Source organism: Lutjanus erythropterus, chromosome 20 (genome assembly GCF_056507025.1).
Source record: "Lutjanus erythropterus isolate fLutEry1 chromosome 20, fLutEry1.hap2, whole genome shotgun sequence".
NCBI classification, from domain to species: Eukaryota; Metazoa; Chordata; class Actinopteri; order Lutjaniformes; family Lutjanidae; genus Lutjanus; species Lutjanus erythropterus.
Window position 1 is genome coordinate 792751 of NC_139336.1, and position 27903 is coordinate 820653.

At 42.2% G+C, this 27903-nt stretch overlaps 1 protein-coding gene across 1 annotated transcript in view; it reads right to left on the bottom strand.

Annotated features, from left to right (window-relative positions):
* Positions 1–27903, bottom strand: part of megf10 (multiple EGF-like-domains 10) — a 162029-nt gene that overhangs the window by 36998 nt on the left and 97128 nt on the right. Inside the window, exons 13-15 of the mRNA XM_084746363.1 lie at positions 15495–15597; positions 12748–12894; positions 8430–8564 (exon numbers count right to left, since the gene is read on the bottom strand). Of these exons, the coding sequence (XP_084602489.1) occupies positions 8430–8564; positions 12748–12894; positions 15495–15597 (385 nt within the window). The remainder of the gene's footprint in view (positions 1–8429; positions 8565–12747; positions 12895–15494; positions 15598–27903) is intronic.

Sequence of the window (27903 nt, forward strand, 5' to 3'; positions counted from 1 at the left end):
CAACTTGATATAAAAACTTTTTATGATCATGAATCGTAATTTTACTGTACATCTCTGTGGTGTGTTGTGTTGTGTGGTGTGTGTGTTTAACTCCAAGTCCAAATTGTGTACTTTTAAATACTTAATTACTTCAAGCTGATTGATCACAACAGCAAGGGGGGAGAGACAAACTGCAGAGAGGAGGGAGGGAGGGGAGCGAGTGTGTGAAGTACCAGCCGATATAAAAACTTTACTGATCATGAATCCTGATGTTAATGTACAGTTCTGAGGTTTAAACACTACAGATAAAAATATCTGTCACTGCAAAGGACAAACTGACAGACACTCATCTTCTCCACAAAATGTTTGTCACTGTGCTACATTATTGCCAGTCATGATGAAGAGTCCAGATGTTGTCTCTCCTCTTCATCTCCTCGGTGTGTGTCGGTGTGCAGTTTGCTGTCTGCTGTGGTCTAAAACATCCTCTCTGATGTAAAGTGTCAGAGTGACACTGATGTAAATGATCCTGTTGTCTTAATACAAAACATGAATATTGTGCACCGTTTCATCATTATATAGACTGAGCTGAATAAAGGTGAGGATTTATCTCATCAGAGGCCAATTTTTTATTAAAGAAATCAACTATTAACAATAATAATACTAAATAAATAAACAGATACATATAAATAGGGACATAAAATACTGCTGGTTTTGTGGTGTCTGAATTTTAAATCTGAAGCCTGCAGTGAACCATAGAAGCTAAAATTGACTTTTCTATTGAAGTTTTTAGTGCGTTTTAGCCTTAATGTTAACTGAGCAGGGCCCTGTTTCCCAGAGCCTTCGTAGCGCTACGTGCGTCGTAAGTTGTATCTTAAGGTCTCCCTTAAGCTTACGGGCTGTTTCCCAGAGTCTCCTTAGCTAAGATATATCTTCTGAAGGTATATCTTAAGAAGGGCGGTCAGAACAACTCCTAAGATGTCTCTTAGTGATGCGCTCCGTTCATCCTAACAGAGTTTTAGCTTTATTAGGCCAAAATTATGCTTTTTAAATGGACAGTTGCAGTATAATTCACATTTAGACTCCTTGCGCAAATTACATAATCATTTTAAAATTAACCTCATGAAAAATAATAATGAATAATGAATATTATGAAAAAATGTGTTTATTTATTAATGTATTTATTTATTTATTTATTCATTTATTTGTTCAATGGAGCTGACTAACTGATAATATGATGATTTTTTCTGACTAGGCCACAGCCTGTTCCCCACCACTTTATACTGGATATCTGACAGATACTTGACAAATTGATTTGTCTAATGAGACTGGAAACTAATCAAGCAGGCATCACCAGCTATATAAGCGACCATGTGCATCGCCTCTGCTTGCTTCATTGTGGACTAGATTATGGCTGCAATACAGCGAATCGTTGCGCTAAATCAAATGAACCAAAGGCGTCACCGTCCACGTAGCCATTTGGTTCATGTGAACCACTTTATAAGGACAAACTTCAGTCCACTTGATGTCCTCTCAGACAGTGCCATCCTGTCCAAGTACCGACTGCCACATGACGAGATCCTGAAGCTGCTTGCACTTGTGTCCCTGCACATTTTCAGAGCTACCAAGTGCAACTTTGCCCTCAGCTCAGTGGTACAGCTTCTGGCAGCTTTGCGTTTTTACGCAGTGGGTAGCTTTTTGGAGGTGGTGGGAGACGGATTCGGGCTGAGCAAGGCATCGGTTTCATGGAGTGTGGAGCCGGTGACCAATGTCCTTGTGCGTCATGCACAAGAGTACATTAAGATGCCTGTGGGGAGAGAGGACATCACAGGGGCACACCAAGGCTTCCACGCTATGGCTGTCATTCCCCAGGGGGATGGGACCCTAATCCCCGTGTCCAACCCATCCATGGACGACCAGGCCTTCATCTGCCGGAAGGGATATTCTGCCATCAACACGCAAGTGGTGGTGGACCACAGAGGGCTCTTTGTGGATGTTGTTGCCAAGTGGCCCGGCAGCACACACAACAGTTAAATCTGGGCCGACTCGGCTGTGGGACAAGATGCTGCCAGAGGAGCGTTCGGCAGAGGTTTTTTCTTCGGGGATAGTGGCTACCCGCTCCAAAACTACCTTCTGACACCAGTGGCGGTTCCCGTGACGCACGCCGAGCAGGAGTACAACTCTGCCCACATCCTCACCAGGGGCTTGGTTGAACGCACCATTGGCCGTTGGAAGCTCCGGTTCCGATGCATCCATCGGTCGACGGGAGGACTGAAGTTCAACCCTGGAAAATGCTGTGCTGTCATCGTCGTCACAGCAATGTTACACAACATTGCTGTACGTGCGCTTCCTCTGGAGGAGAATGAAGGAGAGGATGACAATTACGACGACCACGCTGTCAGTCCCCCGCCCAAACATCGTGCAGCACTGTACAACGCCGGTTTCCAAACAAGACAAAACATCATCACATTTTTGCCTGAAGTTCCCGTTTTTTTTTTCTCCATTTTTCCTGTGCAAACGGTCCATGTCCCACAGTCACCAAAGCATCACAGTTACCCTTTATTTCTCCCCACAATAAGCCCACTATCATAAAGTGTGGCACACAATTTTTAAAAATAATTAGCTAATAAAATGTCGGGTGGCCAACAGAAGCAAAACTTGTAGTCGACATGGAGACAGGTGACATGTTGGCTAAGGGGTTAGCTTTAATAGCTGCTTTTAACACCTGCTGTGATGGACCTTTCCTTCTATGGACACCTTGCCATATATGGACATGAGTGAATCTCTTGAGCACTTGATGCCTTTCTATGACTCAGCTTTGTCTCCGAGGGAAACCCCACCCCCTAACCCCCCCAAGACAAAGCTAAGCCGTAGAAGCGCGCTCAAGAGACTCTCCATACCCTTTGGTCCCCCTTTCTGTTAAGTTAAGTTTTAAATGAAGTTGCAAAGATGTAATCAGTGTTGCCCTTCATTTTAACAATGAAAAGCGGCATGGTTTTACTGCAACTTCAAGAGTTTGACCCCAAATGTTTGCCCTACTGCACAGACAATCTCATTTCTCCCAACAACAAGCCCACCATTATCATTTTTAACATACCCACTTATTTATTATATAAAATTCTATCTACACACATATACATACATCACATACAGAGAGAGGACAGCATGATGTAGAACATAAGTAGTTTTATTTTTTATTTTTGGAACAATTAAACAGCATTTAACAAAAACAACAACCCTTCCTGGGGGTGAGGGGGAATCAGGCATCCGCGTCATCTGCAAAGGAAGAAAAGTCAGTTAAAATGGTTGGAACACATATGGAATCGGAAGTCATTTAAAAAACATTACACTTACCTTGAGGTGGCGGAATGATTGGCACCGATATGGAGGGCCCCTGGATGGCCAGCTGCCTTTCCATAAGGCCCAGCTTTGCCCTCTGCAGCGCCAACATCTCCCGCTGAAGGCTGTTGGAGGTTTCTAGTTGGGCCTTGATGCCCCGCAGCACCTCCAGTTTCTCCCTTTCCAGCTGTACAAGCTCCTGGCTGCAGTTGCAGCGCATGAGTCCGGCTTGCGCCGTCCTCGACATCCCACCTCTCATGCGTGGGGCTCTGCGGGTGCCTCGCAAGCAGGGTTCGTGTGGGATGGGGGGAGAGCCAGAGCACGAGGAACTTCGGGGTGGCGAGGCGGGGTCGGGATCGGGATGCGCCGGTGGACTCTCGCCAGAGGACTGCAGAGTGAATCCCACCTCGGCAGGGGACAGGGGGGTGGAAGGTCCCTCTCCACCACGGACATCAATGCCCCCCGTGATGCCTTGGGAAGCTGTAGGGGCAATGATCGAGAGGGCCCTTTCCTCCTCTGGGGTGAGGGTGGGAGTAGCGCTGGGTCCACCACCGGTTTTGGCAGCCTCTCGGCGAACTGCTGCCCCTCGCCCCTCGAAGTCTTGCCACTTTTTCTGGACCACGGTCTACTGTCTGGGTGGGCCAGTGCTGGAAGCAGCCATTTTTCTGGCAATGTTGGCCCAAGCAGCAGCCTTTGCTTTGTTTGACTCTGCGTTGCGAAAACATCCAAACAAAACACTCCTGTTGCGTGCCACCTCATCCAGCATCACCTCCAGTTCTTCCTTCGTGAAGGTCGCTCCCCTCGTGCGCCTTGCTTTCTCAACCATTGTGTCACAAGGTTGCACATATGTGAACCGTGAACCTATATAGGCCACATGAACCAATCCCAGTGCACAATACATTGAATTGGTAATTGCATACACCTGCAATTAATTATGGCACGCACGCGCGCACACACACACAAACACAAAATGAAACGTGGATATGCTGCTGCTACAGGTGCCTATTGCGTGACAACAACAGATTTGCAGTCTGTACATTGACGGAACTGATGTTGGAAAACGTATATGTGAGACACAAACTGGCATTGGGACTGCAATGATGTAAAAAGAGAGACAAAAACGTATGCTTGTTTTCAGTAACATCAGCTTTATCCAGGAGGATGCTGTGAGCAGCAATCACGTTTGTGTGCTTCATCATTGGTATTTTTCTTGTTTATAACAGGATGCACATATTTTTTTATGTGATGTGCTTCAGGCGTGTTAATATGGACGGGGATTTAGTATGAAAGTGTGCCAAATAACTCGTCTGGACAGAGATTTGGTTAAAAAAAAAAAATACCTGTGTATGTGTAGACTAGGTTTCAAATAGTTTAGCAGATGATCTCTGGGAGGCAGAGCATTTATGATACAATATTTGATGGAGGTCAAATTATTGTGGCAAGGCTTGTAATATTACAACATCATTTATTTACCTTTATAAGTGATCAATCAATGCATGCTGCATCGATTAATACACTTTCAGCACCGTGGCGAAGAACAGCTCCAACTTAAGATGTACCTTAACAGCTCTTGGTAGGAGCACCCGCTAAGAGACAGTTTGGGAAACACTCGTAGGAAAAGAAGTTCCTTTGCTAACGTATATATTAGAGACCTTCGTAGAGCACTAAGATACATCGAAACTGGGAAACACGCCCCAGGTCAATATGCTCATCTGTGCCTGATGGACTTGGGTTTGTGATGGTATTATTCGAGCATATTTTTTATGCCAAATGCAGTGGCTTTGAAGATTACATTTGAATTACACTTTAAACACTTGAAAAATATCCCATTAAAGCTGCAGTAGGCAACATTGTTTTGGTATAAGTGAGAAATAATTTCATGAAAACTTCTCAGCATATTGTAAATCAGGTGTTCTGAGAGAGAGCTACACTTCTGCACCTCCTCCATGGCTCTATTTTCAGCATTTAGAGAATCTGCCCTGTGACGGTAGACTTAAACCAATAACAGGTCTTTTAGGACCTGGGGTCTCCTCCTGCTAGTGCAGCTATGCATGCACGTTGATCAACCAAGGAGTTTGTCAGCTCACTCAGGTACTTTTGAGTTAACCTTGAGTAGTGTTCATTTATGTGTTACGCAGAGCTTTGCCGAGAGCTCTCAGCTCTGCCCGGACCAAGAGGACCGGGACAAAGAGCCGACAAACAGGTGCTTAGAGCTGGGGAACTCTTCAGAGCAGGGTCTGCAGCAGACTGACGCTTCTGGAGGAAAAAACCATCAGAGTCGCTATGATGCCGGCTGCTTTACTGGCAGGAGAGGAGCTCAGAGTGTATCTTCAGTTATCTTCACTCCTGCTTCAACCTTCTGCAGCAACAACAAAGAAATCATGGAGCTGCAGACCAGCCAGATGAGAGCATTTGTTTTTGAAACTTTTGAGATGAAAAAGCAAATTTCTTATTACTCCTGCCTCTCAGCCCCTCTGCAGCAGCAATACACGAAACAATTGCGGACGTGCTGACCGGCCAGATGAGAGCTCAGAGTTTGTTTTTTAAAATTTTGGAATTAAAAAGTGGATTTATCTTCATCTTTGCTTGTAAACCTGTGTGTAGCACCACCATGGAGGAGCTGACCGCACTGTTTATAGGTAAGTAAATGACAGCATGCTTTTGTACTGACATTTTTAGCTGTGCGAGTCAAACCATGTTGCCGCCGAATTGCATTTTCATGTCCACTTATATCACAGAGAGCCGTGACTGACTCGCCTTTAAGCGGGCTGCAGTCATGTCATGTCATGCTGACAACGGCCCAGTGGTGGCAGCCTCCTTTCTGCCCCCCTTCAACACGCGAGTGATGAAGGGGGGCAGAAACTGTGTGTGTGCAGGAGAGCAGAGAGAAAAACTTTTTAATAGTCTCTTCATGTTTAGCTCTCTCTCTACTTTTCTATCTTCACACTGAATCTTTATGTTTTTAAATGTAGTTTCTCTGTAGTTATTACACACAGTTGGTGTCTGTTGGTCTGTGCTCACTCACTAAAGCCTCAGTAAACTGTTACTTGCTCATGAAGGGCGTGCTGCTCATCTAGTGGGAGGGGCTCAGGACACAGAAACAAAACATAGCTCAGATGAGACTCAAAAGTCAACCGTTTTCTTTCTACCTACTGCAGCTTTAAGTTACGTTTTGAACAAATAAAAAATGTTGTTAATTGATTGACAGGACTAATATTTAGATATTTTTCACTTTATTAGTTATTTTTATTTATCTATTATTTTTGAGTTCAATTATATTGAAAGTTCAAAGTGTTTTCTTGTGTTCTTAAATCAATTAATAATCATACTTGGAATACTCAAAATACTTGTGACTATGATTTTTGCCATAATCAAGCAGTCCTACTGTTAAGCTATTGAACTTTGTTAATCATTATGTTACATCATATGACCAAATGTTGTGAGCAGAACATTTAAGGTGTATATGTCACCACAGAGAAATGCAATTTGTGTATTATGTCATGATTACAGATGCACAATAAATATCAGGGCCAATAAATTATAGTCCATGTTGTCCAGCTATATCGTTATATAAAATATATGTAATAGTAATGTCAGTTAGATTTGGTTGGAGCTACGGAATATTAAATCATCCATCTTTGTTCACTACTTCTTGTTTGCCTTTCTTACCTAGTCTATGCATCAGGCATTAAATTTACTATTTTATGTTCCAAAATAAAAATGTTACATTTTATTGGTGATAGTAATATTAAGTTGTTTACTTTCTGTGTGTGTTTGTTAAGAAAATGGTGGTTTATGTTGGTAACTGTCATTCTTCTGCTGGTTTAGACATGTTGACACTATGAGTGAAGGTCTTTTACATTTCACCACTCCAGCTGATGTTTCTATAGAGTAGGTGGGGGTTACTACTCCAAATGCATAATTTACACTGCAAAAAGTAAAGGCAACTGTTATAGAGAAGGGAAATATAGCAAAAGTGTGGACTAAAAATACATGCAGCACAGGAATTGATAGTGAAATTGAAAATACATTTTCTAAATTATGTTAATGAATTCCTAATTTTGGATCCAGTACAGAGGTGGAACCAGGTCTCAATGCCCATCCCTAGTCAAGCTGAGTCCCTGCTATAAGTCAAGCAAGTCACAAGTCCCCCCAGTTACCACATTTAAATCAGTTCAAAGAAGGACTGAACAATTTTGAAAAAATAGATAATTATTATTATTTTGAGTGATATTGCAATTGTGCTATGATACTTTTAGAGGGAATTATAATTTTATCATCATTATTCTTGTTTTAATTTGAAAAACACATTAAATGCTAAAATGATGTGTAGGCCATGACAAGATTAAATTTAAATTGGTATTTTGACACGCATTTCAACTTAAACCAATAATCTGCCTCCTGTGATTTGAAAATTGAAGCAGGCCATATTTGATTTTGATAAAATTTAGACAAATTGTTCAAGCCTAGTTCAAAGACAGCAGTCATAAGAAAATTTATTTTTAGCATTAATGAAACTTTTGAAGCCTGTTTACACCTTAATGGTATCTGACAGTTTGTGGCAACCACTAACAAGCCTCCTAAATTAATAACAATGGGTCGTGGGGCTCTGAAATTATAATATAGTTCTATGGTAGTGAAGTGAAAACAGAAGTATGACACAAAAACATACAGTACAGTTTTAAGCCTCCTGACCTGGCTTCCACTCAGGAAGCTCACACGATTTGTCCTTGACCTCTTACCTAATCTAACGTCCTTCTCATATGACACTGCTGCTGCTTTATCAATAACAAAATACTTGACTCAAAAGGTTATTATTTTTAAAATAGTCCCCTGGAGAGAGCTGCCTTGTCCATTGGTCTCTGCTAGTCTGCCTATATAGAAAGGCAAGTATTTTATTTAAAAAAAAAAGTCAAGTCCTGTCATCTATCTGAAGTTTAAGTCACGTCTCAATGCATGAATAACAAGTCAAAATTGAGTCTTTTATCAGTTACATCAAGCAAGCCTCAAATGCTGAAATTTGTGACTTAAGTCTGACCTAAGTTAAGTCAAGCAACTCAAGTCCCCCAAGCCTTTGTAACACAGCAGAAACAATGTGTAGCAGGGAAACTCACCCTCATTACATAGTGCCCCCTTGAAGCCTGGCAGACAGTCACACTGTCCTGTAACATGGTGACACGGTCCATTACTGTGGACACACTGTGGACAGGTCTGACTGCAGCGATGACCAAAGTAACCTGGAGAACAAACTTCAGCAAACCAGGGGAAACAAACATGAGTTCCTCAGTCTGCATGCAATTTAAACTCAATTCAAAAACAACAGAAGCACACACAGTACAGACACGTGACTGCATAGATATGGCATGCTAGTCTCTCCAACATGTGACAGACCGTTTAAGTAAGCATTTTACGGCTGAATATTCATACACAGTCCACAGAACCATGGAAAAGGTGTGTAATATATTAATGTGTGAATATCTGGTGCTGTTAAACGTTAAGTGATGAGACAAACTGTAAAGAATTGTGATATTGGTTGGCATGCTGCCAAACAAATCATGGCAGAGAAAGACACACCGGCCTGGGCCCTGCACCTGATCGTAGAAGTTTTGAGTATCAAGGATCTTTCCAACAAAAGTTTGATGAGCTTAACGAATCAATCAGTGGGCTAAAAAAGGACATACAGGCCATTCTAAACAGAGTCACCAACGCGAAGAAGCACACTGGAGCTGTGGAGGACCAGATGGCTGTGGACCGCAAAATTTTGAAAGACCTGACCAGAGATGTGGATTCATTGAAAGCCAAATTATAAGGGACACTTGCTTGCATTATTGCTGTAATAACTAATAAAGGCTTTTCTATTGATTATTGAGAAGGGTATGAATAATTTTGGACATGCCACTTTTTGTTCAAATGTAAATAAAAGCTGAGAAATAATTTTTTCCACAATGTTGCCTCTTGTACATCGTCTTATTATCTTTTGGGAGAAGCCTGTGTCATTTCTGGTCAAAAAAAAAAACTTGCTGGTTGAATAAAAGTAACTTTAAGTAAAATTTTGCCAGGGGTATGAATAATTTCGAGCTTGACTGTATTTTGGACTTGAAAGATTACTGGCATGATACCGGAGGTGGAGAGACATCATTGGGGGGGGACAAATACATCAACAACCCTGTTGTTGATATATTTTGTTGTTGTTGTTGTTGCTGCACCCTATGGTATTTAAGTTAGAGTTTAATATTTAAGAGGATCGTTTATTTTGCTTATTTGTTTATATTTTCTTATCTCTCTCTTCTACAATTTTGGATGCACTGATCCAACATTAAGTTTAAATATATTGTCTGTTCATTGTGGGTAGCTGTGCATTTCAGTCTGCTCACAGACAGGGGATCGACTTAGTTTCTATCTCTTTTGTGTTAATCACGTATCTTTTGTGTTAATCATGTATGCTTTTTGGCATATTTTGTGTTTGTCGGTATGTGTTTTGTGTATACTTCCCCTTCGTGTTGGTGCAGAACATGGATATCTCCTGGTTATATTTTTTACCTTTTAGCCTTCTCTTTCTTGCTTTGTCTTGATAGTGAAGTAATGTGTGATATGATACATGTTAAAATGTGGTATGGCTACTATTAAACTGATAAGCTGGAATGTAAAAGGGATTTCAAATAAAACAAAAAGATATGAAATTATTACTCATTTGAAATCCCTTGACTATAATGAGGCAATGCCCATTTCAGTCCACTTCCCTCTTTAAGTTAATAAACATAAAAGTAAGCAATGGAGATTTAACAACTCTGTGCTTAAGGATGAAGAGTTTGTGTCTCTGATAAGAGAGAGAATATAAGAGTAAATTAAAGCTGCAAGCAGTGTTGAACGGGCCCTCGCACAACCGCGCCACTCAGGGGGCCGGCCACCACCGCCCAGCGGCTGGACCCGCCCCGGGCAGAGAGGGTCCGCGTCACAGCGACCGTCGGACGTCGCCCCGAAGCCACAGGGCAGTCAAATCCGGTACATTCGAAGTGAAAAGTGAGCAATTCTTAAATTAAAAAAAAAGAACACAAATAACCCACAAAATGTCTTTGTACCGCTCATGTGGTGTGATTTAAGTGTCTGTAAGACGTAACAGCAAAATGTAACACAAAAAGACACCATTTACACTATGTTTTCAGCCTTTAATTGTCAGCTGTAGCCTCTGCGACTGGAAACACATGCACATGGCTGAACAAGCTGTAGCCCAAGTGGCACAGCAAAAAAATGATGTTCCTCTTCTATGTAAAAGTCGTCTGACATTTTCTTCTTTGTTGAAAGTATGCTACGTAAACTGTGTGCCTAACAAGTCACTATTTCTGACAGAACGTCTGTCTGTTGTCTGAGCTTCTTCCAGGATTACGGCCTTCATGCAGCATGGAGACATTTTGTGGGTTTATTTGTGTTCATTTTTTTTTTCATTTAAAAACTGATCACTCTTCACTTCAATTGTACTGGATTTGAGTTTCTTGTGAACTGGAGATCTTAATCCATTCTCACATCACCATATGAATGAATAGATATCGAGTGCAATTTCATTTTTGGGTGAACTAATTTTTAAAGGAATTAAACTTAGCTTCCTGCTCCCAGTATTACGTAGATGTGTTCAGGGCATGCCTGTTATCACACATGTGAAGTTTGATGCAGATTGGACAATTTACATTAAAGTTATAGCAATTTTCTGTTTCATGGCGAAACGCCAAAATTCACCGCCACGCTACAGCCACAGCGTTTAACACTGACCAAATCTTTTAATAAGTTTTAATCACACACCTGTCTAGATGCTACACACCAGTGTTGAAGTCAATTGAATTGATTTTTGTAGGAGGATTTAGTTAAAATAGGTCACGTGGAAAACGCCAAAAACAGGCACAAAATTCAAAATGGCTGACTTCCTGTTGGGTTTAGCCCATGGCTCCAAGAGGCTTTTTTGTGCGTCTGGGTGTGATACATATGTGTAGCAATTTTAAAAACAAGATCAGTGAAACATGCTGTTGGGGCTCGTCTTTAGATGGTGCTATTGAGCCACTTCACCTGACCCACCTCTGCAAACCTTAATACATGTAAATTTTCGCCATGAGTGATGTGCATGCCAAATTTGGTGACTTTTTAGGTATGATTAAGCCCCCAAGAAGGCAGTTCTTTTGTCCAAAAAATAATAAAAATAATAAAAATTATTTCGATTTCAATAGCGTCCTCGCACTGTTTGGTGCTCGGGTCCTAATAATGTTAATTTAAGATCTGTGCCCTCAATACAAATAGTATGGAAGGCATTTAAAGCAACATGTAGAGGATGGATAATCAGCTATTCCACAGCCAAAAAAGAAGAGAGTGATGAAAAAAAACAGTTTAATTTCAGATCTTAAAACGTTAGAAGCACAGCATATGTTAGATCCCAACAATTTAAGACTCAAAAATGAAATGTTGGTTCTCAAGGCAGACCTGCAATCAATTATTCATGAGGAAACAACTTTTGCACTGTTTAGACTTCACAGGAAATATTTTGAATCTGGTGATAAAGCAGGTAAAATGCTCTCATTACAGTTGAAGCAACGATTTATATAACACTTTATATGTGACAATACTGGATCACCTATTTATGAGCAAACACAAACTTTAAAATGGGAGGAGAGAGAATGTTTGGAGGTGCCTGTTTGTGAGTCTGAGATAATATCTGCTTTGAAAACTCTCCCAACAGGGAAGAGTCCAAGCAATGATGGGTACACTATAGAATTTTCTAAGTGTTTTGAACACAATCTATCTCCACTTCTTACTTTATTATTTATTGACATAATAAATAATCAGTTCATGCCACTAACTATGCACCAAGCCACTATCTCTTTGTTGCCTAAACCTATTCACAAATGAATAATTTTCATCCTTTAAGCTTGTTAAATAATGATTACAAGTTGTTTGCTTAAATCCTTGCAATGCATTTGGGGACAGTTATTTCTTCACTGATACATCTGGACCAAGTTGGGTTCATTAAAGGCCATCTGGTCTCTAATAATATGAGGATACTCTTCCATGTCATGGAAAAAGGCCATTCCCCTAGGATGAAGGGGTGCTTGAAATGGGTTGTGGTGAGCGGTGTTGAGAAGTCTCTAACACTGGTGGTAGTGCAAGCAGATAGCTGGAAGAACTGAGAAAGAATGAGGTAATTACCAGAGAGAATTTGATGCCTGAGGGGAGGTGAAATAGGAATAGTCATGTGAATAGAAAATACAGATGGGTGTAGGAGAGGAAAGGGAAGTGGGATAGAACAGGAGCATAAATGCAGCAGATATAGAAGAGGGATCGCCATGGCTCGTTCTAGCTGTGGTGGTGTGAATGGCAGTATTGGTGGATGACACATAAGGAAGCTCGCAGACCATTATGATGAGCAACATGTAGTGCTGATGTAGGACTTACTCCTCTGACAGGTGGTGCCTCTGTATCCTGGAGCACATTCACAGGTTCCTTCATCCGGAGAGCAGGAAGCTCCATTCTTACAGTTACAGGGGAGGGAGCAGTTTGGGCCCCAGCGGCCCTCCGCACACACACTATCACAGTGGATACCTGTTCTCACACACCACACACCACACACACACACACACACACACACACACACACACACACACACGCAAACACACACACACACTTTTTAGACTGAAGGGTTGGGTACAGTATACAAGCGCACTCAGTCCATCTGCAGCCCTGCACAATACTGCTTCTGCTCAGCTGTCAGACTCACACGGTCTGAGTGCCATAGTTACCCATAATTACACATCTGCTTTATTTAATCTGCTTTTTGCTTGAGAATATGGCTAAGCAATGAACAATGTTTAAGGTAAGACATATTTTTGTCATGTAGGCATAAATGACATGAGTTAAAAACATAGGATGCTTGGGGTTGGAGTTGGTAACACTATCTAGAGAAGAGCGAGATGATCAAAGCAACTGATATTTCCTAAATGGTTGTAGAAATTAAGTTTTCAATTTAATCTGCTGTCATGAAATTATTACTGTTATAACACAAAGTGCCTTACATGAAATAATAATACACAATAAATAATAAAATAAAAATGTAAAAACAGAATAAAAAATTTAAGACATGGTGACGTGTTTGAGAATTCTCATTGTCTTTGTAAACTGTCTGGACAAGTGCAACGCCTCATAACACTGGCTAGTGTTTCCATTACATAGTGTTACATTCAGTGCCTCCACTGCTTCAGAACTTGAAACTAACTATGAAATGTCATGAAGTTGCAATTCCACAACTCCACTAAGCTGTCCAATCTACTCAACTCAAAATTAACTAGTTAACAGCCCCCAGCCCTGGGAAATTTAATTGAAATTTGTGTTATTTGTGATGATGGGCTGTCATAGATGCTGTTTATCTGACCTGTTTTAAAACAGTGTTGTTTGTTGCTGCTTGTGTTGTAGATCACTGTGTCTGCTTGGTAAACAGCAGGCCACAAATAGTTTGTTGTTTGTGCAGCTGATTATGTGGCTTAATTGTGTAGGCTAACGTTATCTGGTTGTGCGGCTGCATGGGCAGCCAATAATACAAAATGTAAAACTGAGTATTTGCTTTCTCTCACTGGTTGCCGCCCCTACTAGTTTAATCTGCCTCATTTTTAATTCTTAATCTGATTGAGGCTTGAGCACATTACTGATCAAATGTGTGGTTTTAAAACAGCCAATCAGAAGTTCATTCATTCATTCATTTTCTGTAACCACTTAGTCCGTAAGGGTTGCGGGCTTGTGTACCCAGGCATATGCACGCAGATCCCGTCTGAGAGGCTAGAGTTGACATTTAGGCTAAAAACATGGTGTAAATGGCATCTTTTTGGGTCAGTTTTTAATGTAGCTGCTTTTTTTTTACATTTTAAAAGTGGTCACCATTCATTTTAATTGTACTGGATTTGGCTGCAGCGCTGTTTTCCGCTGAAGCTCCAGGAGTGTTTTGTGAACTGGAGATCTTCACCCATCCTCACATCAGCACAGGGGTGAGTAAATATTGAATGAAATTTCGTTTTTGGGTGAACTATTGCTTTAAGAAGGACTGCAAGCCTCTGATTGGCCAAATTAAAAACTGACTGACAGCCGCCACAGCCCTTCCAAAGTCTGTAGCGATACAAACTCTGTTTTAGACTTTTGCGAGATAACACTGCCAGAAAGAAGTGACTCGCATACTTGCAAGTGTGTATGGACATCTCTGAAAAGTGGGTGTTGTAAAATTAGCTCTGAAAGAACAGTAGAGATTTGAAACAAAAACTCAAATTCATCATCAAAATAATGTTTGCAGAGATTTGAATTATTTTTTCTGCCTATCAAGACATTATAGTTTTAATATTGCTTTTTTAAAATTAGATTTCAGAAATTAGGGCATTATATTTATCCCACATTGGGGAAACAATAGCCTGGCTCTGTTCAAAGTTATAAAACAGACCTATCAACTGCTCATGCTACTCTTCAAAAGAAAGCAATAACCTACTCCCCAAAATAACCAAACTGTTTATCTAAATTCCATTTAAATTGAAGACTTAAGGGCGTCTCTGCAGATCCAGCCACCACCACACACTTCTAGTTGAGCATAAGTGATGATCGAAAGGGGTTATGTTCAAAAAAGTCAATGCATTTTTTGGGAAATATTGCTTATTATACCTTTAAATATGTGTGGGGTTAATGGGTAGTGCCTCTTATTAGTTGTATGATGATTGCAACAAAAGCTGAAACTAACTGAATGTACATATGTACATTATATTACATCATAGAGTTCTGTTATAACAGTTCCAGCCCTATTGCCTGTCGCCTCATTCACATGGCTGATAATGACACACAGTGAGCCAAAGCCCAGAACATAGACAGCTATTACTAATAAATAAAACATACTAATCAAAAAAATATACTATTCATAGCATAACTCTTACTATTCCACAGCCCCTCTTGTTCTCCAGGCCCTTTTCCTTTTGTGTTGTTATTGTTTATGTTTAATATGTAAAGGTTTGTACTGACATTCTTTGGCAACATTGTATTTTATGTAGTTATGCCAATAAAGCTGATGAATTGAACTGACAGCAGTAGGCATGGAATTTTTGGTATATATATAAATTTGGTATGTAATGTTCTGCAAATCAGTCACAAGAACAGAGAACATTCTTATTAGATCTTACCAGTCCATCCAGCCAGGCAGTGGCAGTGACCAGTAGAATGGTGACATCCATCAGCATGACTGCAGTCACAGCGTTCTTTACAGTCCAGACCATATGTACCATCCTGCAGAGGACAAACAGTAACCATCACAGAGATGAACTTCAGTAACATTGTATGGCACATGCCATTCAGCAGTTTGGATTGGTCTACCAACACTAGGGATGCAGTGATACCACTTTTTACCAATTCAAGTAATGCCACTACATTTCTTACTATAACTTTGAGAACATGTTTTATTTTCATCAGATGTTCCTCAATTTCCAAATGTAATAAATTGTTGCTGCTGTTTCCTGTTGCAAGTGTAATCATAGTTACTGTACTATAAGTGCTATTTGTCATAATTACATTTTCCGGTTATTTGTTGGAAGTTACTTTACTAATTATGTCTTCCTAATCAAGTTGTTTACTATGTACATGATATATTTCAGTATAATAATTACACTACATTATTATGGACTTAAAGAATTAAGTTTAAGTCACTATTATTTTAGTTCCACTTCCACTAGTTCCATAAGGCCAAAACGCACTGCAGGCTTCATTTGAGGCGCGTCTTTTGAAGCTTCTATAGCGCACTGCAGGCGTCAGATTTTAACATTCCATCACCATAAAACCAGCAGTACTTTAGGAAAAGGTCGCTATTTATATGCATCTGTTTAATCTGTTTATTTATTTAGTATAACTATTAATAATAGTTAATGTCTTTAATAAAATATTGTCCCCTGAGGGAAAAAAATCCTCATCTTTTTTCAGGTCCCGTCTATATAATGACTAAACCGTACGCGATATTAATGTTTTTGTATTAAGAAAGCGGGATAATTTTTTTTTAGATCACAGCAGACAGCAAACTGCACACCGACATACACCGAGGAGATGAAGACGGAGACACAGAGTCTGGACACTTCATAATGATTTAAAATAATGTTGCGAAGTGACAAAGCTTTCATGGAGGAGATGAGCGTCTGTCTGTTTGTTACTGAGACTGATATTTTAGTCAGGGAATTGTAAAGTAACATCAGGATTCATCATCAAAAAAGTTTTATATCAGTCAGCACTTCACACACGCTCCCTCTCCCTCCTCTCTGCTGTCCCTCTCTCTCCTCCTGCGCAGTTATGATCAATCGGCGGGGAGTAATTAAGTATTTAAAAGTAAGCAAATCGGACTTGAAGCAAAAAAAAAAAAAAAAAAAAAAACACGCCACAAAAGTGTTCAATATTATGTTTCATGATCATAAAAAGTATATCAAGTCGGCGCATCTGTCCATATTCACACGCTCTCTCCCTCCTTCCGTCTCTGCTGCGGGTCATTTTTTTTCTTTTACCTGCTTTCAGGTGGAGTCCTCCATGTAACTCTCCCCAAACACGAACGGCAGCTACAGAAAAAAAAAGCCCTGGTACTCATTTGACGCTCCAAAATCGAAACAAGTTCAGAGTGTGAGCGTCAAGTCAGTTTGACGCGCGTCAAGATGCTTTCAGTGCGTGTTCTGCCATTTAGAACAATGGGTGCGTTTAAAATCGCGAGTGCCAGTGCGTTTTGGCCTTCAGAGCTGCATTACAGGACTGGGACCCTCAGACTTCTCCAACAATTCATCAATTCATCATTCAGAAAGAAAATGGCGGAAAAACTAACAATTCATTTTAAAATTTTTCAGGAACAGCTGACCATCTACAACAGAGCAGTTCAAAATGCAAGAGGAGAACATTTTTCAAAAATAATCAGTAATAACTGTACTGTTCTCTTTACATGTTTACTTCCAAAGTGTAAACATAAATAAACAGCCAGCCAAACTCCTTTTCAAGAGCCAGGAAGTGAGCATGCCTGCTCCTTTAGTGACTTCTTTCACAGCAGATTAAGTCAGGATGATGAATTGGAGTGAAATTAGAAAAGAAAATACAAAACATACTCAATGGACTGCTATGACAACACAGGTAAATATAAACTTTTAATATGAATCTGAATTTGGATGGAAATAGTGAAAATATTGGACTTTTCTCAGGGCTTTAATTTTTGAAATTCTACATCAGACTTCCCTGAAATTGTGTGAGAGCCACTCTGAGGTGGTGTACTATCAGTCTGAATCATAACTGGTCTGTGGAAACAGGTAATTTATTTTTAATAATTTATTATTATTATTTTTAATATATTTATTTTTAATAAATTCATAATTGCATGGATTGGATGTAAATTATTTCTTTATTGATTCATAGACACACTGACTGACTGACTGAATAGATGTGAGATTGCGCCCAAAGGAAGGGTACTTTTATTCTGAAATCAGTCATCGATGCTCCCTTACCGTAATGTATTGTATATATGCGCACCACAAAACATGTGGGGGCTAGATTGACCGTGTTTTTTGAAGTGGAGGCTGGCTTGACTGCAGTCAGCAGTGTTGTGCCTGAACGCGTTCACTTTACGATAGTTCTCTTTCAACATTTGTCTCGGTATTTTACTATGGGACACACCCTCTGCGCTGTCCCCCAGAAGCCCTTTTTCACTACGCCAGTCTTGACTGGCCAACAGAAATGATGTCTGCTCCACTGAGGACGGACATTCTCCTGCTATAAGAGCCTGACGTCACGTCATCTTCTCCAGTCTAAACACTCTTCTCGCTCCTAGAAGCAACCTCTCAGACAGCTTGTGTGGCTAATGGCTAGCATTGCAGTTCACAGAGCGAGCTAACCACTCGGTCAACGAACGCTACCTGAACACTGCACACTGTCTGACTCTTGCTAGCTAGTCTGTCTCCAAACAGTAGCTGCTCCAGAAGCTAGCCGGCATACTCCTTACTCCACACATCTCATAATTTTAATTGCGACTTACCACAACGGAGCCTGCCTTCCCTTGCCATGGATAAGGACAAGCTGCCGGTGAGGGTGTGCACATGCGGTAGCAAGATTGCCGGGGCGGATACTCATCTCGTGTGTGCTGCGTGTCTGGGGCTGCAACATGCCTAGGATATGCTAGCATCCCCGTTTGCCTGTGAGCATTGTGCACGCCTGTCGAGCAAAACTCACAACGCAGGCTGGTGCGCCCAGCTAGCCTGTCGGCGGTGGACCCTGTGGTGGGGGTAGCCAGCCCCACATCACAGGAGGTGGCGGAGAGCCCCGGAGGACACACCATCCCCACGGGGCCCAGCTGGGGTGACCAGGTCGACGCCGCAGTACCACTTGACCCCGACAAGCATGAGGCCGGCCTTCTGGCTGACCTCGTTGATATTGAGGGCATCCTGTCTGACTCGGGAGAGGAATGCATCAACCTCGGCCTGCAGAAGAGCAGCTGCAAAGCTGGGCCTAGAGTGGCCTGAACCCCCCGCTGAGACCACCACGTCTCACTACGAGGGGAAGCGGCTGCCTAAAGCCAAATCCTCGACAAGACATCTTCTCCCGGTCTTCCCTGAGTGCCTGGAGGAGGCAACCTGGTCGTGGAGCAACCCTCTAACTGAAAAAGGTTACAAGGTGGTGGTTACATCTGTGAAGGCTCTGAACGCGTCGTCACTGCTGCTGGCCTACCAGGTCGAATTATAAGACGGCATGTCAACCTCACCAACCCCAGCCCTGTGGGACGAATTGTGTGTGGTGACCGACCTCTGCCTGCATCTACACAGGTGCGCTGTCCAGGCCTCTGGAAGAGCCATGGCCCTGAGGAGAGGGCCTGGTGGCTGAACCTCAGCCACTCCCAGAAGGAGAAGACCCAGCTCCTCGATGTCCCTGTGGACCCCAAAGGCTTATTCGGCCCAGTGGTAGCCATGATACAAGAATGCTGTGAGGAGAAGAAAAGGGGTGAAAAGGTGAAGCACTACAGCTGTGTCTCCCCAGAAAAGAAAAAATATAAAAAACATTAACAAAGTGAAAGAAATGAAGTGGGAACAGAGCATGGCTGTGCGGCCATGCATGCCACCACAGGGGGGAGGCATAACCCCACCAATGGTGCAGCAAGCGGGTCCGCCTGCCCCAGTGGGCATAACGAACGCCTCAGTTGCGCAGCCCAATGTGCCCGTCCAGCCCGGTGCTGCGGCGGAGTCACCCCTGGGCCCGCTGTCGAATCGGGCCGACCAGTGGCGTGTGTGTGGGGCGTCAGATTGGGTAGTAAAGACTGTAACCAATGGCTCACCAATGGTTACAGGCTCCAGTTTGCGTCCGCTCCACCCCAATTCAACGGAGTGGTGCAGTCACAGGCTCAAGAGGACAGGGTTCATATTTTGCAGGACGAAATATCGTTGCTGCTGGAAAAGGGAGCCATTCGGGTGGTACTGCGAGAACAGAGCCTGAGCGGCTTCTACTCGAGGTATTTCCTAGTCCCAAAGAAAGGGGACATGTGGGCTCTGAACAAATACTTAAGACAGTACAAGTTCAGGATGCTTACACACGCAGCTCTGACACGATTTGTGCATGTCCATAGACCTGAAAGACGCTTATTTTCACATCCCTATTTATCCCCCTCACAGGCGATATCTCAGATTTGCCTTTCGAGACGTGACATACGAGTATCTGGTACTCCCGTTCGGCCTTTCACTAAGTCCGCAGATGTTTGTAAAGTGCACCGAGGCGGCCGTAGTGCCCCTGAGGGATGTATATAGACGATTGGCTGTTTGCAGCACAGTCACCCCAGGATGTTCAAGCACACACCAGACTGCTCGCATCTGGCGGCCCTGGGTTTTACGGTGAACTGGGAAAAGAGCGTTTTGGTCCCAACTCAGGACATAACGTTCATAGGTTTGTCACTGAACTCGGTCACATTCAAAGCACTCTTGTCAGTGGAAAGGGTGGAAGCCTTTCAGGCTTGTCTGGCACTTTTCCATCGAGGGGCGATGCTGAAATTCAGGACGTGCCTCAGGCTGCTGGGACTGATGGCATCAGCACTGGCGGTTGTCCCACTAGGCCGTTTGTACATGAGGCCAGTTCAGAGGTGGGATGCCTCGCTGAAATTGAACCCGACGTGTCATGGACACCGTCAGGTGTTGGTCTCCTCGGCGTGCGTCCTGGCACTGCACCCATGGAGACGGACGGCTTTCCTGACTACAGGTGTTGCCATGGGGGCGGTCCTGGCACAGAAAGTGGTTACGACAGATCCCTCTCTGGTGGGCTGGGGAGCCACACACAAGGGCAGGACGGTGAATGGCACATGGAGCCTGCAGGTGCGGTTGGCTCACATAAACTGTCTGGAACTCCTGGCTGTCTCGCTGGCCTTGAAACATTTTCTGCCTTTCCTGAGAGGGCAGCATGTTCTGGTCAGGACGGACAATACCACGGTGGTGGCTTGGCGCATGAATGGCCGCGGGTCCTCCTGTACGCCTTTCCCCCATTAGAGCTGATCATTCCTACTCTCTCCAGGGTGAGAGAGCGGGGTCTAACTCTGATTTTAATGGCTTCGCGCTGGCCAGGGAAACACTGGCTGGCGGAAATATTTCAGCTGTTGTGCAGCCGGCCGTGGCCCCTGCCGATCCGCAGGGATCTCCTGATGCAGGCGGACAGGGAGATATTTCACCCTCACCCGGAGCGCATGGCTCTATGGGCTTGGCCTGTGAGAGGCTGAATTTAACTATGGCCGGGCTCCCACAGAGTGTTATTGCAACCATCCAGAGAGCCAGGGCTTCCTCTACGCACCTTGCGTATGATGGTAAATGGTGTGCATTTGAGGATTGGTGCGTAAAAGCGGGGGTGACGGCTTTCCAAAGCCTGGTACCCGTTATTCTGACGTTTCTGCAGGAGCTGCTGGATAAAGGTCTAGCTTTCTCTATGGTCAAGGTGTACTTAGCCGCTGTATCGGCATGTCACATAGGCTCTGGGGACAAGATGGCTGGTCAGCACCCTCTTGTTTGTCAATTTATGAAGGGAGCGCGCCGCCTACGACCAGTGTTGAGAAATTTGGGCGCTCCGTGGGACTTGTCCTTGGTGCTTGATGCACTGTCACATCCACCTTTTGAGCCGTTACAGCAGGTAGAGTTAAAGATACTCTTGTTAAAGACAGCTTTGTTACTCGCGTTGGCCTCTGCCAAACGCGTAAGCGATATCCATGCGCTGTCAGTGAACCCGACATGTATGCAGTTTTACATTGGAGACTCTAAGGTTCTGTTGAAGCCTAATCCTGCATTTGTGCCCAAGGTGTTTAAGCCGACGTTGTCATGCCGTCCTATTGAGCTGTCAGCTCTCTGTCCACCTCCTTTCTCCATGGAGGAGCAGGAACGGCTCAATGCGCTCTGCCCGGTGTGGGCATTACACACCTATGTTGACAGGACAGCTGGATTCAGGAAATCAGAGCAGTTGTTTGTGTCTTGGGCTATGCCACACCTGGGGAAACCTATCACTAAACAGCGTTTGTCACACTGGATTGTGGGTGCTATTGCAATGGCTTATGACAGCAAGGGGTTGCGCCCCCCTGTTGGTCTGTGCTCCCACTCCACTCGTGGCATAGCCACGTCTTGGGCACTGTTTCAGGGGGTTTCTATTGAGGAAGTATGTGAGGCTGCCAGCTGGGCTACGCCTCACACTTTCACCAGGTTCTATAGGTTGGATGTTACAGCGCCTACGCTGTCTCATACAGTTTTGAGCGTTGGTTCAGTTCTGACTGTGCCGGTCTAATTGGCTGCGTGTTGAAGGCCGGTCTTCGAGGTGAGCTTGTCTGGCGGGAGTCGCGATATCCCATAGTGAGATACCGAGACGAATGTTGAAAGAGAACTTTAGGTTAAGAAATTAACCCCGGTTCTCTGAAACATGAGTGAGGTATCTCACCAGACCACCCTCCTTGCCTGGAGCAAGGAAGAGGTGTGCTTACTTAGACTGGAGAAGATGACGTGACATCAGGCTCTTATAGCAGGAGGATGTCCCTCCTCAGCGTAACTTAGTTCAAAAATTTTGAATTATGAACTATGAACTGAACTAGTTCATTTTAAAATGTATTATTTTTTTTAAAACAGCCATTGCTTTCTCACAGAGGGATTTACACTAGAGCTGCAATATATCGTTTCAGCATCATCATCGCAATTTATGTGTGCGAAATAGTCACATTGCAGGTCTTGCGATGTAGGAGGCAAATGAACTAAACGTGTTCTCATCTAATTTCAAGGGTACCTGACACACACTGCGCGCAGCGATCCACCAATCACAATTGTTCTTAATCAGTTTGCCAAAGCAGACCACGCCCCTGCATATGGAGTGAGTCACAAGATCAGTACAGGTTAATTGTCCACAAGATGGCAGCAGTACAGCATAACATAAAGTGCTATTCAAGTCATCTGGTGAAAATTCCTGTATTTTTTCATATTGCAATATATATCGCAGCCCTAATTCACACCAAGGATTACGCTGGATTCAACATTGGAAACCATACAACTGCTGACATGCTCTTCCTCTGTTTAAAGGACTTCTCAATACTTCCTACTTCCTGTCACCCATTTCTTGCTTTCCTATTTTACAGCCTTCAAAATAAAAGCTCCACAATCTTTTCCTAAAAAATACCAATAGAAACACATTTTTAACAGTAAACTTGGTCTTTTAACATACTAAACACACTCAGGGCAGAACAATAACCAAAAAAATCCAAGAGTCCTTTTTTCAATCATTGACCATTTAATTAACCCTGTTTTTAACCGAAGTCCCGAACCAAACTTTTCATGTGAAGATCTTGCAGTCCACTTCAGAAGCAAAATAGATCCTATTAGATCTAATCTTCTACATTTTCAGTCTATGCATTTTAATTTTTCAAAATGTTCGCTCTTAAATGAGGAAACACTGGAGAGGTTTGTCCTGGTGAGATACTGAAATGCTTGAGAAAGTTATCTCCCAGTTAAGTTCAGCAACCTGCCTTTTAAACCCCATTCCAACATCATTTTTTAAAGACATTTATAGCTTTTTAAAAAATGATCTGCTGACCATCATCAATCATTCACTTCAGACTGGTGTTTTCCCCACTGCTTTTAAGACAGCCGTAGTTGAGCCACTCTTGAAGAGGAACAATTTGGACGCATCATTACCAGAGAACTATCGACCTGTTTCCAACTTGCCATTTTTAAGTAAGATTTTAGAAAAACTTGTTTTTAACCAGTTAAATGATTTTTTTTCGACAAACACTGCTGAAATATATCAATCTGGTTTTAGAAAATATCACAGTACAGAGACAGCATTAGTGAAAATTGTCAATGACATCAGGTCAAACATGGACACAAAAATGCTGTCTGTCTTAGTGCTTTTAGATCTGAGTGCAGCATTTGACACAGTAGATCATACCATTCTTTTAAACAGACTCCGTAATTTAATTGGCATCTCTGGCACTGCTTTTAACTGGTTCAAATCATATCTCACAGACATTAAATTCTTTGTCAGCATGGGTGAATACACATCTAGTTTTTATCAAATGAAATGTGGTGTTCCCCAGGGGTCAATTTTAGGTCCAACTATTTTTAACCTATACATGTTACCACTTGGAAATGTCATCAGGAGGTACGGTATCAACTTTCACAGCTATGCAGATGACACACAACTTTACATTGCCGTGTCTCCTGATGACACAGGACCACTTGATGTCCTTTCCTGTATTTCAGACATTAAGTCCTGGATTGCAGAGAACTTTCTTCAACTCAACCAGGACAAAACTCAGGTTTTAGTTATTGGTACAGGGGACCAGAGATAGAAGCTGACTAGCAAACTACAGGCCCTCTCTTTTAGCCCATGTCAACAAGTCAAACATGTTGGTGTAATATTTGATGCAGAACTGAACTTTGAGGCTCATATAAAGGACGTCACAAGAAAGGCATTTTATCATTTAAAGAACATTGCCAAAATAAGACAGTTTCTCTTTCAAGCCAATGCAGAGACACTTATTCACGCTTTTATTACCTGCAGGATTGATTACTGCAATGCTCTTCTTTCTGGTCTCCCTAAAAAGAATATTTCCCAACTACAATTACTTCAAAACTCAGCTGCTCGAATGCTGACAAAGACCAGAAAGAGAGCTCACATTACATTGATTTTAAAGTCTCTGCATTGGCTTCCTGTATGTTTTAGAATTGATTCTAAAATTCTTTTATTGGTTTATAAAGCTCTTAATGGTCTTGCCCCTTCTTATTGATCTAACTTGCTTTTACCATATGAACCCAGCAGAGCCCTCAGGTCTTCTGGAAGTGGCCTTTTAACAGTGCCCAAAGTTAAAACTGAAACATACGGTGAGGCATCTTTTTATTACTATGCCCCACGTTTATGGAATAGCCTACCTGAAGATCTGAGGGCAACATGTAATATTAATATTTTTAAAAGCAAACTTAAGACTCACCTTTTTAGTCTTGCTTTTAACTAAATTTTTAATTTGATCAATTTTTAGGTATTTTATTTATTTTATTCTATTTTATATTTGTCAAATACTTTATTTTATCTTATGTATTTATTTATTTATTTATTTATTTTTTATTATTATATATACTTTTATTGTTTTAATATTTCAAATTTATCTCCTGTGTTTCCTCATTTAATTTCTTTTTAATTCAAGATGGCATTTCCTCAGTATCATGATGTAACGTGAGTGCTGATTGTGTGGGTATGTGGGCGGGGTTGGGGGGGGGGGGGGCGGTTATTCTCTTTTCTATGATTGTAAAGCACTTAGTGCTACAAGTTTCTTCTTGTCTAAGAGCTAATAAGTTCCTGCTTGCCATTGTTTAGGGGGGACAGGTATGAGTGTGGTACCATGTGTGCAACAGCTTTATTGACCCTGCTGTGAACCTCAAAGCGTGAAAATGGGTCTACTGTGCTGTCAGGCCATTTTGGTGAAGAGTAAGAGGAGAATAAAGATGAGTACAAAAAGAGAAGTTGTAGCACCTTATTACCAAGAAAAGATGGTTACAGTCTGGTGGCAGTGGTGTTTTTCCTTCATCTTTGGCTTAATTGGTTAAGGCATTCAATTAGTTTATGCTCCCCGTTACATACTGAACAGCAGCTGGCGGAGGTCTACAGGTGCACTCTTTTACATGGACTTACATGTTTACAAACAGCTGCCAAAGTTGCTGAAGTCATTAGTGGATGATGTTGAGGATGGCAAGTCTCTCACTGACAATGACGGGGCAACCAAGAAAGGAGGGTAAACACCAGCAAACTTCTTGTACTCAGTGTTGTGTTGGATCTTTGGATGTTTGCTTGTCTTGAATGGTTATTTTTCATGACCCAGTATTGGCTGTGGGGTATTGGAGTAGTTTTATGAGTATGCGCACTAGTACTTGAGGACAGAATTGGACCGATACCCAATGCTGGTATCGGTATTGGTGCTTCCCTATTCTGGGAAAATTGACTTCTTTTCCCGGGAATCCTGGGAAGTAAACTTCTTTTAAAAGCTTACCTTCAGCTAGGCCCTGGTCATTTCAAGCAACACTAAGGACCCTATCTTATGCTGATCTGAAGCGTAGGTGGAAAGCATGAGTCTCAGTGGATTTAATTTATTCAAGGTGTGTCCAAATCCACCTTTGCTGTGTTGCACCAAGGGCACAGGGGTATTCTGCCCTGTCCCGCCCCTTGCGCCACCAGTGCACAGCAGGATACACTTATGAATAATTCACTGGCAAGTTTAGGCCAAACATGCAATAAACCAATCAGAAAGTCAGCTCTCATCACCTTTTAGAAGCAGGTGTGCCAGCATGATGGCAGATTTACCAGGAAGAAACAAAGAGACAGACCTCCTGGTTTGAGAAGTGAAAATGCAAGAGCGCATAATATATGGAGACAGCAATCGGCTCAGGTGGCACACCCAAGCTGATTGAGGAGCAGTTACATGTCTCCTTTTTCTCTCCTTCCTCCTCATCCTTATATCCAGCTCCCATCCTCGCTCCTTGTCCCACTAACAATACTGTGGGTGGAGGAAACAGAATCAGAAAGTGTTTCTGAAGTGAACAAAATTACACACGGGTATATCCAACGAGCTCTGAAAGAAGAACCCAGACGTTTTTCTCCCCAGGTCTGGCCAGTCTTGTGCGGTCAGATATAACATCTTGTTAATTTTGTATGTTGTGGATAATAATTCTTTAATCTTTGTTTTTCTAGATCACAATAAAAACGCAGACACAAACACTCCGTTCCAGCTGTTCCAGCTGTTATGCTGACTCATCTGACAAAGACGATCTGACAGCTGTGATTGCGTCCTGTGCACACTTTGCAGGTCTGCTGAGATTTATTAGGCTTTATAATTATAATAACAACTCCTTTCCCTTATTAGTGAGATTAACTTTAGAGATGCATGCAAGGCTGTTAAGGGTTTTTGTGATTGTGATGTGTGTATATACCTCAGCCATGTCTGAGACACACACACACGTGCACGCCATTAATTTTAATATTACACTTTATTGCTGATAGAAAATATGTTCAAAGGACACTTTACTAATCCACATCTCCACTGGTGCAAGCTGAGGTTGCGAGTGGAAGTCTCCTGTAATAACAACGCACATTTCTTTATTTTTACTTTAGAATTTGTGCATTAGAATATGTGCAATCCCACAAGATCAGACTGTGCTTTGTAATCATAGTGCTTTGTGTTGATTAATAGGCTGTGTTGTGTTTTACCGGCGCACACTATGCACTGACACAGACATCTGCTGCATGTTTTATTACAGTAAACTGTCAGCCTACATTTTTCAAAATAAATTTTAATACATTGTGTTTAAAAAAAGATAAATAAATAAAACATTATCCTGTTTCCTGGGAAATACAGTGATGGGAAATGGGAAAAATGTTTTATTTATTTATGGTCTTACATTTTCCTGTTTTCTGGGATTAAACCCTTGTGTGCAGGACATTGTTATGAACATTTTGTGGCATATGCTATGTTCTCCACAGCAGTCTGCTGGGGCAGTGGAGCCACCAAGAGGGACAGGAAAAGAGTCACGCTGGTTAAGAGGTCCAGCTCTGTCCAGGACTGCCCTCTGGATTCCATCACTAAGGTGGGTGAGAGGAGGATGTTTGCTAAACTGATATCAATCATGGACAACACCTCTCACCTCCTGTATGAGACTGCAGGAGCCTTAGGCAACTCCTTAAGCAACAGACTGCTGCACCCACAGAACAAGAGGGAATGTTGACACCAACATGCCATAGTGTAGTGTTGTTGTCTGTGTCATATCAATCCTGCCACATACAAAACAGCTACACAGCACCATTTTCTATCTCAGGTTAAATACTGTATTAACTAATATTTATACATTTGATATTACTATATCTATATCTAAAACTATACATTATATATGCATAGTCATAAGATACATATATGTATATAGTCATATATACACATGTATCTTATTCATGTCTGTTTATATCATATCCTATACCAGTGGTTAACTTTTTTGGCATGCCACCCACCCAGAAGCTGAAAAAAATGTATGCTTCCGCCAACCCACAACTTTT